General features: G+C 39.6%; 1 protein-coding gene across 2 annotated transcripts in view; it reads left to right on the top strand.

The window, feature by feature from the left end:
- The first annotated feature begins 1,195 nt into the window (after positions 1-1,195).
- The window catches only part of KIAA0319 (KIAA0319 ortholog), a 33,185-nt gene continuing 18,540 nt past the window's right edge, over positions 1,196-15,840 (top strand). For both annotated transcript variants that reach the window (XM_087930964.1, XM_087930963.1), the window contains exons 1-5: positions 1,196-1,314; positions 5,958-6,126; positions 7,127-7,869; positions 11,197-11,389; positions 14,491-14,588. In XM_087930964.1, coding sequence (XP_087787090.1) covers positions 6,072-6,126; positions 7,127-7,869; positions 11,197-11,389; positions 14,491-14,588 — 1,089 coding nt within the window. In that variant the 5' untranslated portion in view covers positions 1,196-1,314; positions 5,958-6,071. The remainder of the gene's footprint in view (positions 1,315-5,957; positions 6,127-7,126; positions 7,870-11,196; positions 11,390-14,490; positions 14,589-15,840) is intronic.

The raw sequence follows: 15,840 nt of genomic DNA, 5'->3' as shown, positions 1-15,840 counted from the left end.
TGAGGACCCAGATTGTTGGGGGCAATAGGCTGAATCTGTAAACCGCTTAGAAAGGGCTGTAAAGCACTATGAAGCAGTATATAAGTCTAAATGCGATTGCGATACTTAATATCTGGACACTACAAATGGTTTCCTTGGCCTTTTTTTAAAAAAAGAAAAAACGGCTAAGGAAACCATTTTTTTAAAAAAAATATTCTTAATCACCAAGGATACAATACAAAAGAAAGAAAAAGAAAAAAAAACAACTAATAAACATCCAACACTAACAACAAAAAGAAAATGAGTACAAAAAAGGGGAAAACATCAAATACATTTAACATTAAACATAAAAAGTTCACCTCATCTCAATGCGGAAACCTCTCAAAAAAGTAGTATGTTCTTCTCCCCTTACATAACAAGTCTACAAATAGTTATAAACTATACAGAGAGAGAGAGAGTAGAGTAGAACAGAATTAGAATAGAATAGAATATTTCTTGGCCAAGTGGGATTGGACCTACAAGAAATTTGTCTATATTAGACAAATTTGTCTACCTTGGGTGTATGTATTTCCGTGCGTGTGTGTCTATATCTAAATCGATCAAATTTGATAATATTGGTTTTTTGTGCTTTCCCCTGTGTTAAAGCAGCAGCAACATTTATAACGGAGCGTTGCTGTCCCTTTCCGTGCAAGTATCAAATTACTAAAGTATCCGCTATAAAAAAAAACACCGACTGCTACCTCAGTTCGTCCTTTCGGTCTACAGATTCTCTTCCCCCCCTCCCCCGTTATCCTTAGCGCGCTCCGAGGCTTCCTCGGGTGGGTGGGTGTGGGCGGAGGCGGGGGGGTGTTCCTTCTGCGATCCCCTAAGGGGAGGGCAACCGTGGGCGCTCGGTGGCGGGGTTGGGCTTGGTGGCCGGCGGGGAGGCGACGCAGGCTTGGCGGGTCGAAGGGGGTCGGCAAGCGAAGCGAGAAGGGCGCCGTCCTCCCACCCCACCCGCCCCCCGCGCACGCCCAGAACCGCCTCCCTCCCACCTTCCCGGCAAAGCTCAGCATCTCCCGGGCCAGAGCATCCTTCGCTACTTGCCCCCCCCGGCGTGTCCACACCCACATTCCCCCCGCCCCCGGACCGCGCACTGAAGTCCTGGGGCAGAGAGGCGGATGGAGGCGGCTTCGTCCCCGCGGATGTCGCCGTCGCCGCCCGATTTCCGCCGCCCGTCGCCAGGTAAGACGAAGCAGAACCTGGCTCCGGTGTGCCCGGCTGCGGTGAGTGAGGGCAGCAGGCGTGAGCCGGTTGGGTTTGCCCTGAGATCTTTCTGTTGCGGGGCGTTTCTGGGTAAGATCCGAAGCTGCTTTTATGCCCCGCAGGCGGAGCGTTTTCCCCAATAGATGCCGCTGGGTGGTTTGCCGGGAAGGAAATGCGACAAGGCTCGCCGATTCCAGGTAACGCCTCCCTTCCCCGGTGCGGTCGGCCAAAAAAAAAGGCTCGATTCATCTCATCGCAGGAGCCGGTGATGCTTGCTCGGAGGCTTCCCCACTTTCCCCCCCCTCGCCTCCCCCCAAGATCGATGTTCCTTAAAAACATGGCAGATGTTTTCCTGACAAGGCGGGATGGGGGAAGCATATAGACCCGCCTAGGCGGCTGTCAGAAGCCCCCTGCGCCCCCCCCACCTGACTGAAGTTGAACACAGACAGACAGACTGACACAGACAGGCAGACAGGCAGATAGACAGACACAGACAGACAAATAGACAGACACAGATAGACAGACACAGACAGACAGATAGACAGACAGATAGATAGACAGACACAGACAGACAAATAGATAGACACAGACAGATACACAGACAGCTAGACTGACACAAACAGATAGCTAGACAGACACAGACAGACAGACAGACACAGACAGAGATAGACAGACACAGACAGACAGACTGACTGACACAGAAAGACAGATAGACACAGACAGATAGACAGACACAGACAGACACAGACAGACAGATAGACTGACAGACAGACAGATAGACAGGCACAGACAGACAGATAGACTGACACAGAGAGACAGACACAGAGAGACAGACACAGACAGACAGACAGACAGACACACATTAGGTTGGTTGGAAGGATGGGGGGGGACATACAATTGATTTGGCTTTGCCAAACGATAAATGTGGCTCTTGGTAACAGCCAGGCTGGCCAACAAAGGCTGAAGGCGAAGGATACGATTGCTTACTTGTAGGAGATGATTTATCATTTCATATATTGAATAATTCGCAATGTTTACAGGATGCATGGGATGCAATAAGAATTCGGGACTGGAGTTTTCCCTTTAAAATTGACACTAGGAGTGTTGGACTGAAATACACCCAAATACAGCAGACATCTATATTTTGGACAGCTGCATAGAGTGTCCAAAACTGGCAACTCTTAAACCTATTGTCAAGATCTAGCAGTGCAATCCGATGTGTGATGGGGAAAAAGTAAACAGCATCGAGTTCAGTGGTACTTACTCCTTGGGAACTGGAGCAGAATAGCACTCACTCATTTTCACATACAGTGTTTAGGAGTGTTTTTTCTCTTTTTGCATTCAGGGTTTGAGATTAGAGTAGTAAAATTTACTTGAGTAAGATGTATTTTCAATTTCAAAGTGCTTCTGATATGTGACAAACACTGCCGACAGACCTCACATCTTTTTTGTACAATCGTTTCTCGAAGATATTTGGTGCTGCAGTTTATATAACTGTTGTGCAATGAGGAGGAAAAAACAACATACATTTACACTGATACAACTTGCTTAAGAAGAGACAGTTGCAGTCTTTGCTGCATATTCTAGAGTTAGAATATTTTGATTTCAATTCTCTTTCTTACCTCAAAGATGTTTCATCCAACTAATGCTGTATCTCTAGGCAAATAATGTATTAAAAAGCTAATCAGGATTGTAACCCTGTTATGGAGTGGTACCAGGGGGAATGTGGAGTTTCTCTACTTCTCTACTTTCCCCAATTGAAGTTTTCCATTCCTGCAATAATAACAAGGGTCAATTCATTTGGCAAGAGCTCCATTTCTATTGTTTAGAGTTGAGGATCAGATGTTTCCTTTCTACTATTTTTAAGTCTGTTAAGTTACCTTTGGTATATACTGTGCATTTATGTTTAATCATGACATCGGTGATACATCTTCGTTCACGTCTACTTGAGTTCAAAGAGCTTCACCTGACTAAGGAATTGTCTGAGGTAATATTATTTCAGCCAATGCATAATGAGCTGGTTAACCGATTGCATGGTCAATCTTTTTGTAGCTTGGGTTGCATAGTTTGCTTGGGGAAATATGAGTACTAAGCTGCTTCATACAAAAAGTGTTAATTATAAAAATCCTTGTTAGCTGTCTTTGTCAACAGAGAACTGATGAATATAGTACTACAGTTCCACAGTAAAAGAGTTCTGTACACTATACATTGTAAACAGTGTGATGTCCAACTCTCTAGATCAGGGAAGAGCAATCCTCCCTTTCTGGTGCCAATATGCCCACAGTGTCCTCTGAGGCTGCTTCAAAGGATCCCCAAAGGAAAATAGTCATAAAACCCCCTTTTAAACAGTGGTAACCTTGTGTTGCAGTGGTCTCAGAAATTTCTCACAGGTAAGGTCTCCATAATCCCCTGAATTCTGGTGACCCAATGATACTTTTCAGATGATTTTGTTTATCTGCACCATCATGCAATGATAATTGTTCTCTGCTAGGGTTGCTAATGTTTTTGCAAACTAATTGTATTAATTGTATTCTGTCCCTTGGTCTGCTAAAGCCATGCTTCCCACTTGTGGTCTTATTTCCTTCAGCTTTTAACCAGAGGCATATATTATACACTCATGTTTTGCCTTTTTTTTAGAGCTAACCATCTGGAGCTTTGTCTGGGTGATGTTTATCTCAGACCTAGTTCTTACAGCAGTTATTTTGTTGACAGAATTACTATCAATAAGAATAGAGAAGCAGTGCAGAACTTGCCCTTCCTAACTGCCCTCCCCTTCCCCCCCGCCTTCATGTCAATGTTGACTCCTTCTTACTGCCTAGATTAGTTCCTTTAGGTTTTTTTTTGCAGGGTTTTTTGGAAGTAGTTTGCCATTGCCTCCTTACTCAGGCTGAAAGAAAGTGACTGGCCAAGGACACTCAGCTGGCTTTGTGCCTAAGGCAGGACTAGAGCTCATACTCTCCCACTTTCTAGTCTGATTCCTTAATCATTACACCTGACTATGTCTGTCTGTCTGTCTGTCCATCTGTCTGTCCAACCGTCCGTCCATCCATCCATCCATCCATCCATCCATCCATCCATCTATCTATCCAAACATTTCCATCTTTTGTAAGAAACAGTTTTATAAGAAACAGTTTTTACATCTCTAATGTTTGTTTCACATTCTACACATTTTTCCAGAATTAGTCTTTTAATTGGTTAAATTCTATTTTAGACTAGAAGTAGGAACATTGCAGGAGACTGGACTTTTTAAACCTGTTTCAAATGCTATTGCCAATCTTGACTGTTTTTAAAGATAAGGCATTGACTGCATCATTTCAATAAGGCATTCATTGCTTGTGAAAAAAATTAGTCTTTCCAGGTACAGAAGTGGAATAGGCTAGCAAAGAGGGACAACTGTTTCTCTTTCATTAATGTGCTCTGTTCCTTTGGGAAAACCTTAAATCTGCTTTTTATTCGTTTAGCAGGTGAATAAAGATACGTCGTAGTTTAATACAACATAAATAACAATAATAGACCAACAATCAAGAGATAAACAATACCCCTAATGAAGGAACTACTAACTCAAACGAAAAGGCTAACAGCAAACAATAGCCTAATTAAGGGATCACAAAGAACATGCCACCAATACTGACAGGGCAAGTCACTAGTATATAATATGAGAACAAAGCCCATTCCCTTCTAGCACTGATGATGTTACCTAGTTTGGTAATGGAACATCAGCAAAAAACAACTCAGGTCAGAAAGCATCAGGGATTCCACAGTTCAAACCTGAGCAACAAATATTCTCTTATATCAGTTTGATAACATTTGGGACACAAGTAGCGCTGCTTTTATCTCAGCCAGAGTTGGTAGTTTTTACTGTAAGCTGCTATAAAAATATTACTGCATGGTAAATCCCAAAGCAAATGTAAAGATATTAAGCTCTGACATTCAAGGCATTTAAAAACAGGAAAAAGGGCGACTGGGGAATCTTAAATATCTAGATTGTTTTGATCCCAGTTTGCCAGCCCGAGTTTATAGAAAAATTGTTAAATTATGGGCAGATAACCTGCAGCCTAGTTTTGTATTTAAATCTCTGTCTCCAAAAATATGATGCACAGAATCATCAGGAATCTCCCTCACATTTCTTACCTGCCACCACTGCATGGATTTCAGGAAAAGCAAGTGATCTAAAATAAGCTGCTGAAATGGAAAGGACAAGGGAGAAAAGGGGCAAGGGATAACTGCAAAGTTTTAAAAGTTGCCCTTAAAAAAACCAAAAACAAATTATTGCTTCTCTGCTTCAGCACCAGAGAAGTTTGTCTTGCAATTGTTAAAAGAAGAGGAGGAAGTTACAAGCTCTAAAACTCATTTAATATAGGTAGGCATCACGGTCTTTGGAGAACGGCCTTGAGGATTATTTGCCTGATTAAAATCATTTTCAGCAAATGATGGATAAACCACAACATATATTATATTGGGTGCAGATGCTTGTTAAAGAGCTACAGTCAAGAGATATTCATAATTTTAAAATTAGTATTAACAGTATATTATTGCTTGTGAAAGGTTGTTGCCTGTAGAACTCAAATTATTATCTTGTCCTTTTATCTTTCCTCACTTTTTTTTTTTACTTTCTGCAACTACAATTGTTCCTACTTCTGTAGCCAGATGGTAATAAATATTCTTCTATCTTCTTCTTGTTTAACTTTTCAACTAATATCCATGGCTTTCTTTTACTCCTTTTTTTTGGCCAGCCCTGCAGATTCCCTCTCTTGAAATCAGGCTGTGTAAGAAAAAGCTTGCGATAAGATTGTAGAATTTCCATCCTGCAATCTGACCAGAATTTGGCACTTCCAGCTTACGAAAGGATGTTTCTTTTGCCAAGTCTGAGAATCTTCTGTTTACTCTTGGTGGTTTTAAGAGGTAAGCCTTCACTCCTACTATTCCTGTTGTTAAGGCAACAAAGGTTAATTCTTTCTGAAATCGTTTAAGGAAAAGTAAGGATGTACTTAGCTAAAATTACCCACTGGGCATGGAAGCTGGCAAAACTGTTAGAAGTAGTGCTTAATCAAACCTTTCCATCTTTCCATTCTGACTTCCCACGTTCTGCATCCATGCATCCTAGACATTTGTAAATTACTGTGGATATTAAAAATAATAAGAACAGAGATACTGCAGATCCTTGAGTAGGTATTTTTCACAGAAGCAGCCCTAAATGGAACACTCATTGTTCAGAAGTAGCATGCAGGTTTCGCATGGAGAAAATTGCTGCTGTTCAACAAACATGATTCTTTTTTTGATGACTCAGCAAGTGGCTTTGTTATTCAATTTAGCTAAGGGTCCTACTCTAGATTTCTGTGGCAACTTAAAAATATATGAAATTTGATTTTAAAAAAATAGAGGGAGTTGAATTTCTGTTCTTTGGGTTTTAATTAGAGGTAAGTGTAATCTGCTAAGCAAGAGCTGAGTGTTCTTCTGGTTTTATTTGATAGTTCTCTTTAATTGGTTTCGGTCTCTCTCCACAGTTCCTAATTCTTATATTTCCAGAGGTGAAAGAGAAAGGGAAGGAAATAATGACAGAACCATTGAAAAAAGAGGAAAACTATGAATCGTTGCTATCTGCTATCTGTGATAGCCTTGCCAGCAGCAAATAATTAATCATGTAAATATTTCAAATAGCAACAATTGTAAAAAGGTCCATGAAAAATTTAACTCAGTCCCTGAGTTACGTTATACTATTGTGTTTCCCCCAAAATAAGACCCAACTGAAAAGTAAGTCCTAATGTCTCTTTTGGAGCAAAAATTAATGTAAGACCCCATCTTATTTTAGGGACAATGCAGTATATAAAATGTAAATCCATAATGATAAATTCCCCCCTCCCCTAAAATGTAGGCTTTACTTATACCAAAATCTATTTTTCAGGATGTTCCTGTCAGCAGTGCACGGAAGGCATCAAGTACACAGACGCAATACTTCCCAATTTAGAAACAACTAAAATTATGCGGGTCCCACGTGCTGCGTCCATGTTGGATTGCCTGGCAGCCTGTTGTGATCTTTCAGATTGTGATTTGGCCTGGATGTTTGAGCGGCGTTGCTATGTGGTCAGTTGCCAACCTAAAGGAAATTGTGAGCCCAAGAAAATGGAGAAGGTGAATTCCTATCTGACCTTCTTGGTCAGAGTTCCCCCGAGACCAGCCACCTTGCTGGGATATGGGCAGGTGCCATCCAATGTGATCCGCTCCATGGCATTGGCAAGTGACCCCTCTGAGGAAATTGGTAGCCTGAAGGAGCTCTCCTTCCTCAAGAAAGAGCACAGTCCTGAGGATTATACCAACGAATATGGTGAGATGGATCAGAATCCCTTTCAACTCGGCCTAAAGCCTGAGGAGAAGGAGGCCATTAACCATGCAGACTGGGGATCAGTGGTGACCACTGAAAACAGCTTCAATTCTTCAGGGCTCAGTAATGGAGACGAACAGGAAGAGGTGCCTCAAAATGAGGAAGTTCTTTTGGGAAGCCCTATGAATGTAAATACACCTGAAAGTATTCCTACCACTGAACGTCCTGAAAAGTTGACAGATGTTTTGGGCTTGCTGGATAAATCTGCCAATGATTTTGATTTTCATCCAACTAAAAATGAAGTGAACAGAAGCTGGGAGGAGGAGGTATGTGTTTTTACACACACACACACACACACATGCACACACACACACACACCCCTAATTATTTTCCATTATCATTGGTGCATCCTAAATCTTATGTACATATACTTTGATGGAAGGTATTCACAATTAGTGTGAATGTGTACATATTCCCATTGGGTTGGATCACAAATGTATCTAAATCAATACCAGCAATTTACCACTGTCAATAATACCTTGTTGACAGTGATCAACAAGATGCTGTTGGAAGGTGAACAACTACACAAAGACTGAACTTGGAACTGTAACAAATCTTCCCTACTCTCTCTATCTGTCTTAGGCCGAAAGAACGATAGTAGTTGGAATATAAAATATTCTACAAAATAATGAATGCTGAATTCCCTAACCAGTTTGGAAGGTTGCCATACAATGTGACAAATAGCCCTTGGCAGATGTAACCTTTATTAATTCAATTGTCACATTAACTATATCTTGTGGAAGCAAATTCCATAAACTAATACTTTCATAAAGCATGGTATGAGAAGAAGTATTTCCTTTTGTCTGTCTTCACACTTTATCTAAGAGCTGTTGGCGCGGTGCTTAGAGTGCAGTACTCCAGGCTACCTCTGCTGCCTGCTGATTGCCAGCAGTTTGGCAGTTCAAGTCTCACCGGTTCAAGGCTGACTCAGCCTTCCATTCTTCTGAGGTCGGTAAAATGAGGGCCCAGACTCTGTAAACCAGGGGTCTCCAACCTTGGCAACTTTAAGGCTTGTGGACTTCAACTCCCAGAATTCTCCAAGGTTGGAGATCCCTGCTGTAAACCACTTAGACAGGGTTGTCTGTAAAAGCACTGTGAAGCGGTATATAAGTTTAAGTGCTATTGTTAAGTGCTATTTCTGTTTTTGGGTGTCGCATGTATCCTAATGACCAGGGCTGAGTGAGTACCGCAGGTTCCATGCTAGCATATTTGATCCTAGTCAGCATCCAGAGGATTACCAAATCCCTACCCAAATGGTTAACTTTAAATAGCGGCAAATTTCTTCATTCTTGATGAAATTCTAAGCAGACAAAAAAAAAGGCAAAGCAGATTTCTTTAAACATCCTCTTGTGAGTAAAGAAATAAGTGTGCACGTATGATAGGAAAAAGATCCAGTCACTTCCTAGCTTATACACTGAAGCTTCCTGCCATATAAGTACATTAACCTGAATGAAGCCAATGTAATTATTCCATTTTGATTGCTCTATTAAGAGGCTGCATTAAAACAAAAAGAAATTTTGTTAGAGAGCTGTGGGGGCACATTGGTTAGAATGCAGTATTGCAGGATAATCCTGCTGACTGCCAGCAGTTCGATCCTGACTGGCTCAAGGTTGACTCAGCCTTCCATCTTTCTGTGGTAGGTAAAATGAGAACCCAGATTGTGGGGGGCAATATGGTGACTCTGTAAACTGCTTAGAGAGGGCTGTAAAGCACTATGAAGCGGTATATACGTCTAAATGTTATTGCTATTTCTAAATCACTAGAACGGCTGCTTGAACATTCAGTTTTTGCTAATCACTAAAAGAAGAATGAAAGGGATAAATCTGTGTATATAAAGGTGTTACCCAAATTAAAAACAATGGAAAGGGGTTAGAAACTATTGCCTCTTTTAAGGAAATATGCAATCCTTAATTCATTTATTTTATCACATTCTTGGGACCGTTTAAAACATGAGATTATTATTTTGACTAATACAAACAGGTGTTAAAGAACCCTATGTATTTATAAACAAAGCATAACTCTTGATAAGCAAAACATAGTTCTTTGAAAATCGATTAGCATTTCCTATATATAAGTGGATTCTCTATGCACAGGTATTTTTCTGCACACCTTAAAAAGAAACATTTAAACCACCAAATAATATCTGAAACACAGTCTTTGGAAGCTTGCCCATTACCAATAATGGTTAAATCAAGTAAAAATTCATCAGGGAACAAAAGTTTAATAATCTAGATTTTGTTAGTTGCTACTCTAGTATGCCAGAGAAGATGATAAAATTTAATTTTTGCTTTCAATTCTAAGTTCATACCAGAGGAATAAACAGGGGGGCGTTCTAGCTTGGCTACAGCAGTCAACTAGAGTTTAAGGTACAGGACACTTTATTGTAGCTATTTTTGATGATGGAAAGAGTCCAGTTGGAGCAATCTAGATGTTGTGCCACAAATAGGAACAATCAGAAATTTCTGAGTCCAGGCATATGATGATGATGACGATGCGGTGATATTACAGAAGAAATGAGAGTATTTCTACTCAGGTTTTAATTCTCTGATGTTTATATGCCAATTCTGTGCATGGGTTTGCTCCCAAATTTGGAAGCTAAAAATCTTTGGAGGCTCCAGTGGCATGAAAAAGAAACTTGCGATATTATTTAATTTGAATTGCCTAATTATAATAAGGACAAAAAAAATAGTGTCAGAAAATAAATATGTTCTGCTAAGATCTTTAGTAAATGTAGCTTTAATAGCTGCCATATCTTCTCTTTTGTGGAATGTAGCAGATGAAAAGAAATTTTAAAAGGATGTTCTTAACAAATTTAACAAATAAAACAGCAACTATGGTTCTTTTTTGCAAGGATGTCATTAGCACTATACTGGGATAAAATTGCTAATTATATGTAAATCCAAGCCTACTACAATAATGGGGTTTTACCCTAATATAATAAGGCAATCTTTGTTTTTGCAGTCTTTGTTTGATGGTTTAACTGTGGTGATATAACGGTTAACTTTTCAGGTTTGAATTAACCACACTAAGTGTACTTTATGAAAGTTGGACAATTCATACAACGGTGCTTTGTTTACACATTCTATTTCTTATTATTATTTTGCATAGGGTTTTTTCCAGAGCAGCTCATATGAAGAAGATATAATGGTACTATGTCCATCTCATATGTAAGCATGTTGTCAGATCAAAGGCATTTTTAATATTCTGTATTATTTATGTAATTTCAAGTCCAATATATATTTTCCCGTGGCTCTTTTTTTCTTTGTTTTCTCTTGCTCCGATGGAGTTCTTTTTTCTTTAGAGTTTGCAGACATATTGCACATTGCCAGGGATGTCACCCAGTTTCAGTCCAAGTTTTGTAACAGAATTGGAAGCATCCCAGAAAATTGCTTGCACAAATGCATAATATGTGCAATTCTTGGGAATTTGGGAACATATAGTATTTTTCCAGACTTTGTTGATAATATTGTTGATTCTAGCAAGACTAGAATTTTGAATCTAGATCTTCCAATACATTCTTATTTTTCAAAGTTGTATAGCAGAATGTGAAAAAAAAGTACAATAATGATACATTCCTTCAATTTGTCTTGTAGATTGTAACACCTCCCCATAATCCTCCTTCTTCAGGAATTCTGGAATTTCTCTCCACCATCCCAGCACAAACTGAAGTGTCAAACCCAGATAATTTCATACAAACTAAACCTACAACATTTCCCACCAGCGCTCATAGCACTGCATGTTGTGCTGCAGGCGAAGTTACATTTTCCACAACGATCCCCAAAACAGGTAACATGGTTTCATTATGACTGAGATTTTGAGAGCATGTTCATAATCCAGATCTCTTCATTTGTTGAAATAGTCTTCAAATTATGGTTGAAGCCCTTCCTGATTTAAGACAGTGATGTTGGAAGAACATTTCTCGGTTGAATGGCCAAAAATTAAGATTTTCCCAGAAGTACTTCTCCAGGTACAGCTGTTGTTGAAGCAGGTGGTTACCATGGAGAAACCATCGTTGTGTGATACTTTTCCCTGAGAAGATCTTGCTAAGTATTAAGACACTGGAGATATCTTTAATAGGCCAAAACCTATTTCCTCCCACATTTCCACAAAATTTAACTTTAATATATAAATAAATTTTAAATTTTATATATTTTATGTGTTGTAGTCATTTTTAATCTTTAGTTTTACTATGGACAGCCATTCCATTATTCTTGTTGGCTCCTGTTATATTTTAATGGAAATTGTTTCTAAATGATTAAAAATAAATAAAAGGATTGGCTTCAAGCAAACAGATAGAAATCTTGGTTTAAATATTCAGCCAAATGAGATAGTCTGTGTTCTTTTGGTTTGACTTTGAATTTGTACTGTTTGTTTATTTAATCTTTCCCCAATTTTTTTTTAATTAAAATGAGCACGTAATGAAGAAGGGATGTAATCTATCCTGTTTATTGGTTTGCTTTGTTCTGTTTCCAGGAGACATTTATTTTCTTGCTGTTGTTGCTGGGGTGGATGGGGGTATTTTAAAAACATTTTTAGAGATATTTTAAAAACACTTTTTCAGAGGGCTGGAGGCTAAAACATATGAAGAATGGTTGCAGGAATTGGGTATGTCTAGTCTAGTGAAAAGAAAGACTCGGGGTGACATGATAGCAGGGGTTACAATATTTGAGGGGCTATCACAAAGAAAATGGGGGGGGGCGCTCAACCTATTTTCCAAAGCACCGGAAGGCAAGACAAGAAGCATGGTTGGAAACTAATCAAGGAGAGAAGCAACCTAGAACTTAGGAGAAATGTCCTAAGAATGAGAAAAATTAACCAATGGGACAGCTTGTCTTCAGAAGTTGTGGGTGCTTCATCACTGGAGGCTTTTAAGAAGAGACTGGACAGCCACTTGTCTGGAATGATATAGGGTCTCCTGCTTGAGCAAGGGCTTGGACTAGAAGACCTCCAAGGCATGTGCACGTGACTCCTTGTGTGCCACACATCTGCGCATGCATGCACAACTCCCCCTCGTGCACTGTGCATCTTTGTGAATGCGTGCGCAACTCCCCCTCGTGCACCATGAATCTTTGTGCATGCACGTGCAACTCCCTTGTGCGCCGCACGTCTGCATGCGCGTGCGATTCTCCCCTCACGCAAAGGGTATCTGCGCATGCATGTGTGTTTCCCCCTCTCACGCTGCGGGCACAATCCCCTCGTGTGCAGTGCGTCCCTGCGCATGCGTGTGCATCTTCCACGCACCCCTTCCACTCCCTGAGCATGCACACCAGATACTTGATAATCAGCTGTCGAGCAGCGGCGCACACGCATGCACAGTGAGGCTCTTCTGGGTGACCTCTCATGTGCTGGGGGGAAATGGCTCTGCATACCACTTCCGGCACGCGTGGCATAGGTTCGCCAACACGGGTATAGGATTTACCTCAATCTTAACATAGAGCCTGTAGAATTGTTTCTTGGCTAATAACTTTTGACGAGCATTATGCAAGCCTAATTTAAACAGAAGAGAAACATCACAAGTTAAATTCAAAGTGAGAATGGCAGTAATCAGACACTGTTTCTGTCTTGAAAGAAAATGGCTGCATGTCGGAATAACCTAGACATCTAGGGGATTCCAAATCAAACCGTATCACTTACATAGAACACCAAATCAAATCAAATATCTTTATTATGGTCTGTGAGCAATAAAAGAGTAGAAACAGAAACATTCTTGTAGGACATGGAAAAAATAATGAGGTAATAAAACAGCATATCTAATTAAAAATTTTATGCAGTTGTGTAATTTGGTGAAAATATATATGTCCACCTATAGTACAGGGTTAGCATCTCTTAAAAAATAAGAAATATAAAATTTATCTGTATTGCTCTCGAATTTGGAAATGATTGGGGCAATGAGAGCACATCTTAAGGCAGAGGTCGCCAAGCCCCGGTCCATGGATCGGTACTGGGCCACAGCATGCAACCACGCCGTTGAAACAATTTTTGTCAATTGCTTACAAGATAATAGGTATAAGTAAAAACATAGCTATGAATACATGGATACATATAAGAAAAATAAAAAAAATAAAAAAACAATAAATAAAATAAAATAAATAATAAATAAAATAAATAAAACAATAGGACCGGGATGGTAGGCACGTTGGTGCGCTTATGCACGCCCCCTACAGATCTCTTAGGAAAGGGGTGAGGTCAATAGTAGACAGTCTAAGGTTAGATGTGATGCATGTGATGGAGGCTGCATGCAAAACCATACACCCTCCAGTCCACAGAAAAACTTTTCTCCATGGAACCGGTCCCTGGTGCCCAAAGGTTGAGGAGTGGCACTGTCTTAACGGATCATAGGAAGGGATGTGAGTGAGAGTTTCTTCTCTGGAACCACAAGGGCAAAGTCTCTCTCAGTAGAGCTGATGGAAGGGCATTAAATCAGCCTCTAGAAAAGGGCTTCTTCATAGTCCCTTGGCCTAAATATTCAGGAAAGAGACCAAATCTGCAAAAGTCATGTGCCTACATACAACACGCTGCAAGTGGGATGGAGATTTGGAGCATACAACTGCTGGAATAGATATCCCTAAAATTACTTAGCTCATAATTTATATATATATTTTTTCTCAAGGTGGTGTCTTTAGTTTCTAGAATTCCAAGACCATATAATCAGGAGATACCATATGAGGTCCTTAGAGCTCCCTGAGCTTGGTAGTTGTTTTGCAGTTGTTTCATTACTAAAGTAGGTAACTTCATCAGTGCTGAGAGACCAGGTCTGGCAAGAAAGTCTTGCATGGTATAAGTTATAGGACAAGGGGAGAGTTACAGTTCCTCTACCATATGAAAGTGATTGGAACTTGCATAATAGCAGGCATAATTATTTGTTCTACGTTTTCTTTATTGTTTAGAATCAGAATATATATCCGAATGGAGCTTGATCAGTTACCCTGACAGCTACAATGGTGAAATGAAGGATAAGCACACACCAACTCTAAAACTTTCTCAAGTGAGTAGGCCCTTGCCCACTCAAACTTGTGTAAAGTACTGGAAGTGTTTACTTTTTCTGATATGTGTAAGACTCCCTTAATGGTTTATATGGTTTTTCTTCTGAAAACAATCATATTTACCACTTGAAAAAGAGTCCCAGTTGATAAAGCAGCTATTCCAGTGGTGGGATTCAATTTTTTTTTAACTACTGGTTCTGTGGGCGTGGCTTGGTGGGCATGGCAGGGGAAGGATACTGTAAAATCTCTAGTCAGAGGTGGGATTTGCTGGTTCTCCAAACTACTCAAAATTTCCGCTACCAGTTCTCCAGAACTGGTCAGAACCTGCTGAATACCACCTCTAAGCTATTCATATGAGATTCCTGATTGATGGATGTGAACGCCAACACAACCAACCATGGCTTCCAATCATGGAACCCAGATGAATGAGATGTTCAACTAGTTGGAAATCAATTGTCTCACTTTAGAGAAAAAATTAATGTGTGGTGATGAGCATTCATCTTGTTATTTTTCAGATTTTAAATGTTCAGAACATTCGCCAATAATATAAGAAGAGTCCTGCTGAATCAGACCATTAAGTTCAGCATTCATTGCTACGGATCTACTAAAGTATAGTAATTGCTAAGTTGGGAAAAACCAAAAGTTTTCTTCATTAGCTTTATGTTTTTTTAATGGAAGTTTTATTAAGTTTTATTACAGCATAAAATACAGTGAAAACAAAGATTAAAAGTGGAGGAGGAGAAGTACAGGCTTAAAATAAAGAAAAGAAAAAGTATTGATTCTGATTCTTTTCAACACAATAAAATACTAACACATTTATAACCTCAACTTTTTACATTACCTATAATTGTTATAAGCCAGCTCTATAATTACACAATTATTAAATTGTTAATTATTAATTCTAAATTTCATTTTCTTTTCTACTTCAAGCATTAAAAACCAGAGGCAATTTCCCAATAGAAACAAGACCAAGTAAAAGTTACATCACTATCTTAAACATATCCATTTTCCCCCTGTTGTGGGAAATCATTCTTAGTTCTATTCACACTTATTAATCTTTGTAAATATTGTAAATATTTGTAAATATTAACAAAAACCCACTGCTGTTTGGAGGACTTAATGGGATGATTCTTGGACTCGCCCTAACCCAGAAAAATCATATAAATTTAGGGAATTCAGTTCCCTGTTTATACATTGAAAATGCTTTGTTCCAGAAAGAGTTTCTCAGACTGGTCAATCAACCATATTTACTGG

The sequence above is a fragment of the Pseudonaja textilis genome, chromosome 3 (assembly GCF_049901715.1).
Source record: "Pseudonaja textilis isolate UNSWEBS1 chromosome 3, rPseTex1.2, whole genome shotgun sequence".
NCBI classification, from domain to species: Eukaryota; Metazoa; Chordata; class Lepidosauria; order Squamata; family Elapidae; genus Pseudonaja; species Pseudonaja textilis.
This window is presented reverse-complemented; position numbering and strand designations above follow the sequence as displayed.